The sequence below is a fragment of the Atta colombica genome, unplaced genomic scaffold, assembly GCF_001594045.1.
Source record: "Atta colombica isolate Treedump-2 unplaced genomic scaffold, Acol1.0 scaffold276, whole genome shotgun sequence".
Taxonomy (NCBI): Eukaryota; Metazoa; Arthropoda; class Insecta; order Hymenoptera; family Formicidae; genus Atta; species Atta colombica.
This window is the reverse complement of record NW_017259377.1, coordinates 354301-359558: the sequence shown is the minus strand read 5'-3', so window position 1 is coordinate 359558 and position 5258 is coordinate 354301. Positions and strand designations below refer to the sequence as shown.

The window sequence follows — 5258 nt, the reverse complement described above, 5'->3', positions numbered from 1 at the left end:
ATAATATGACAAAGTCTACGTTTTATTATAGTTTTAATATTTATTATAGTTTTAATAAAATATTACAAGATGTAAGATAGAGAGCTCATGGTAGACTGATTATCGCGGCATTCGACGTAATAGTAATACAAAGGACATGCAAAAGTCACATGATCCATCGTATAATATCGCAACCGAAAAGGGGCATCTCCCACTGTCTCTCGGCATATACATAAAATTATGTGTAAGAGCGTGCGTGCGTGCGTGCGTGCATGCGCGTGTGTGTGTTTTGTGTGTGTGTGTGTGTGTGTGTGTGTGTGTGTGTGTGTGTGTGTGTGTGTGTGTGTGAAATACAAAAATAAAAATTGTAGCCATGATTTAGAACGTGTAAAAAATAATTTTAAAATCAAAATTAAATAATCGAGCTCTCTGCATTAAAAAACAAAAATATATTGTACGGACAACGAGAGCTTTATACAGCACGGGAATTGTTGCGTAATTTATATAATAGTCATAAACTCTTCACATAATATATTAAAAACAAATACAGACTTAATTCGTACATTTTGGTTTCGAACCATCTTTAGCAAATTCGTAGAACATAATATATGTGTCGGCAGAACCATTGGACATCGTTAAAATTATGCTCCATGTGAAACCGAGAATGAGTATCTCTCTATTGCCTGGTAGGGAATAGACTATTTTCCTGCCTCTCTGCTGTTTAGCTAAGCGTCTAACTAACTAAAATAGGTATAATAATTTCTACCATTGTGAATTCAATGTTTGCTTATCTTACTCAATTTTATTCACCACAGATCACAACTCGGTCGCCCAAAACGCAAGTCAATTTATAAAAAATACGATTAACACACACATTTGTTCTTAATTAGATTATAACTTTATAAAATGAACAATACATAATATGTAATCGACAAATATGTGTTATCGAGATAGAAGTCAGAGGAGCAATAATTGTCAAAAATCTAAGCGCCACGTCCGTGGAAATGTACAAAATGTCATACCATTGTAATAAAACAAAGATGAGTATATAATGTCATTGCTTGAATTTCTCTAAAATGTTCACATAAGAATAGTGCAGAAACTTCGTGTCTGATTGCAAATTCAAACATTTGATTGCAATCGAATATGCAGCATTTCCGAAATGAATCTTCTACTCAATTGTATTTCTCTATCTAAGATTTTTATGTTCTCCTATTCAAATTCATGTGCTGTGTTCTAATCTATGTTGCAAGATCATAATTTCACAGAAAGATTTTTGATGTCATTTCTATGTTTTTCTTTAACTCCTGTTTTTAATAAACGCCCTATTTGTCCAACATAGGTTGCATCACAATTTCAATATTCTATTTTATAAACATTTTTGTTGGAACTTGAAGGGAGTCTGTCCTCATAGCTTTTTATGATATCATCTAATTTATTGATGCTATAGTAACAAAAAATTCGCATTCATGTCCCTCGTTATATTTTTGAATTTATCAAAAATTGCAGGCAAATAGGAAACTGTGAACCAATTCTTCCTTACATTTTCATCCTCCACGTCATTGTTACAGTGTTTTGATGTGTCTTGATGAATAAAAGATTTAATTCTAGAATTAGTGACACTGAAAATGGATTCAGTAGGATAATCATTTCATGAAAGTAGTAATTATATTCTATGCTTTTTGTGTAATAACACAATAAATAATTTTATTTAAAAAAATCATTTTCTTTACTTGTGTTCTAATGGAGATGTATGAAAATGTATATATTATAAGATAATTAAAAAAAAGCTCAACTTTTCTGTATAAAGAGAGAAGACAAGATGTTGAAGACAAGAAACCAAAAAAGTTTAAAATCGAAAGACGTTCGTTGAATTTAAAAAAACAACTTAAAAACATCTTATATCATAATTTTAAACTTTGAGTTGTTTGGATATTATGTAAAATTTCACTGCGATGCAGAAATCGCATAGTTATATTGTTCTATAAATAAATAAAGTATTTTAAATTAAAACTCATAACATTATTTAAATATTTGTGTATAAAAATTGATAAGGACAAGCACATAATTAACTAGCTTCACTCATCAACGATTCTTTTCATTGTTTTATTGTTAATAAATTATATTATTATCTTATTTTATTAAACACCTAATTTTTGCGTCGCAATGAAACTTATAATTGCATTTTAAAATACTTAAAGTACTTATACAAAAAAAAGATTAATTTTGTCATTATATGCTTTTCAAATTATTGTAATAAAAAATAATAACAAATAAAGTAAATAAATTATAAAAATGTGTTTAATAGAAATAGAATGCTTGAAATACAACTTTCATATGTATAGAGTTCATTATTATTCGAAATATAAATATTAGCACATTTGTAAAAAAAAAGAGTGTAATATAACTTTAATGTTAATATGTTTAAACAAAATAAATATCACATCCTTATAAGATTGCAGAGATGAATATTTCTGAGCCAATTTTGTGAATGTAGCACGAATTATACGAACCAAATATCGAGTTATCATCTGCAGCCTTGAAAATTGGACCTTGATATGTAGCTTATATTCACTTTGTCAGGAGACAGTAGTGTAAGGCAGCATTTTGCGATTACAAGTTTTAGGCCGTCATATCTCTTTTAGGTTTCTCTCTGTTCTGACGTACGCCTTTACGAGCGCCTGCTCTACAAGCAGTATAGTATGTAATATTGCCACAACAGACTCCCCAAGGAGAAAATGAAGAATATAAGCTGTTTCCGCGTACTAGATGCAATATTTGTATTGCTGCAGGGTCAATATTTTGAGTAATATCTATATTAAGCAAGTGAATAAATGCAAAGTGAACAATGCGAGTAAGTAATGAGAAAACACACAAATAAAAATTGCGTTTTTCTTTATTGCGATTTTCTCCAAATCGAAGCAAAAACGAATGTATCTCTACACGATCTTTTTTCATAATTTATCGATTCTCTACACGCTCCTGAAGTTTTAATATTTAAATTTCAAACACTACGTATATCAAATGATATAACTGATTATAGTTAATTCCATTTACTTAAAATAGATTGATATAAAATAACCGTATTTTATAGTCTATCTTGGATTTGCGATTTCTTCTATTTTTATGTGTACCCAATATGGATCAAATGCTACAATTTTTTCTTCAAATTAAAACTTATTTAAGTATTTGAAATGTTTTATATTTTTTAATGTTCAAAAAGATTCTCTCTTTTGAATTTAACCATCAATTTTTAATTTAAGACTCAACAAAGATTACAAAAACTTAAGTAGACCATATACGGTACTATTACTTTATTTAAAAACAATGTTAAAAAATATTACTGAAGATCTTATAAATTAAAGTTTATATATAATAACAAGATAACAAATATCATACTTAAAGTAAATATTATTCGAACATTTTTCTAAACATAAACCAGATGATCCAAAAGATTATAAAGAAAAGTATAGTTTTGATGATTTGGTGTATCCAATAAAATCTGAAATTAAATATTTTGTCTATAAATAAACTTAAACTGGAAAGATTAATTGAAAGTGAGATTTATTACCTTGCATATTTCGTACGACTAACTTTCAACATACTGTCATTTTCATTAAGTCGATAGAGCCGCATGCCCTGATAATGATTAATTAAGTATTCTGTCCAATTAAATTCCACCATGTTAAACTTAAATAATTTTTGATCCCCCTCATTGAGATTATCCCACATTGATTGAATATTATCGATAGAATAAGTCCATTCTGTGTCACAAAAAGGTACGATTGCTTTACAAAATTTGTCTACCTTCATATACAATTTCCACATTCTGAAATATATTGAATATTGTTAAAATTGTTCATATTATTATTAATTATTAATATAAATTTATTAATATAATTTTATTTGACTTAAATAGAAACCATTATGGTACATACAGCTAGTCACAGAAAGGTTGCAACACTTTTTTAGATGGGTTTCGGAATGCAGCCTACTCAACTAGCGATTAATTCTTATTTGTGGATCCATGATGTTGCAACCTTTCTGTGACCGGCTGTACATTAAGGCCCAGTTCCATAACTCACGATTAACTATTAACCAAAGTTCAACTTCTAGTATTCTAGAATTGGAAAGAGATGAGAAACGAGTTGTACTTAGGTTAAAAAATGCACAATGAGTTAATTCTTAAGAACTAGGCTTAAACGAGTGCATTCAGTATCACCGTTCACTGAGCGCTCAATGAGTTGTAGTAGTGAATGCAACCCATAAAAGACACAGTATTTATATTTAAGGCTAATGCACATAAAAATTTTAGTTATAATTGTAAGAGATTTAAAGGAAATATTATAGATATAACAGAAAACCTATCAAGGCTGTGTGATTCAGTGGCAGGAAAAACTACCAATATTTCCTTGTGCAAGAAAAAATTCAAAACTAATTTCACAACGCGATAAAGGTCTATTCATAATCGATTCTTACATTTAAGATATCGTAGGTAAAATCTTAAGATGTTATAAGTCAATCCGAAGATTATATTAACATCTTAAGACATTATATTAAGACAGTTTTAAAATAAAAACGGACTATGAATACCGCTCCATGTTTCGCGTTTCACAGTTGAAGTTCTTGAGTGCTTCCCGAATTACGAACAAAGCACATGATGCATCACTTGCTCTCGCTGTTTACCAAATAATAAAGGATAAAACGATACATCATGCGCTTCATGCGTAAATGGGAACGCATTTGAAAAAAACGCTCTTGAAACTTATCAATAAGAACATCCATAGACAGAGAGGGATTTAAAGAGACACTATATAACTGCATCATGTTATCCCTTCCACCATGATTATAACATTTCACTCGCGTTGCTTTTGCACACGAGACGCAGCAATGCTTGGCCCCGATGCAGTAGCCAATCAATTTATTGCTTTTTACAATTTTATAATTACGATTGGAACTTTTATGTGCAATGGCCTTTGCTTTATACCTCGGGCTACGTCCAATACAGATACTGGCGGCATCCAAAAGTAAAGCAGGAAGGAAGTGACCGAACCAAACGCAAAATCTGTATGGTATCTCATGTTTGAAGAAAGTCATTAATGGTAAGTACATGGCACTACGCAAGGGATACATTTTATTGATGTCAAGTAGTGCATAAATGTATTCATTCCAAGTAGGGCCATCAACTGGCGGTGCGAAATTATAAATTAACATGTCTTTAATCCGCCTAAAACATAAATCTGTATTTAAATAAACAATAAGAAATAGAAGTAATGGCC

The 5258-nt window shown here is 30.0% G+C and overlaps 1 protein-coding gene across 1 annotated transcript in view; it reads right to left on the bottom strand.

Moving 5' to 3' along the window:
* Positions 1 to 3550: 3550 nt before the first annotated feature.
* Positions 3551 to 5258, bottom strand: part of LOC108689756 (fatty acyl-CoA reductase 1-like) — a gene marked incomplete at its 3' end in the record, with an annotated part of 9296 nt that continues 7588 nt past the window's right edge. The window contains exons 7-8 of the mRNA XM_018196687.1: positions 4967 to 5206; positions 3551 to 3808 (exon numbers count right to left, since the gene is read on the bottom strand). Of these exons, the coding sequence (XP_018052176.1) occupies positions 3551 to 3808; positions 4967 to 5206 (498 nt within the window). The remainder of the gene's footprint in view (positions 3809 to 4966; positions 5207 to 5258) is intronic.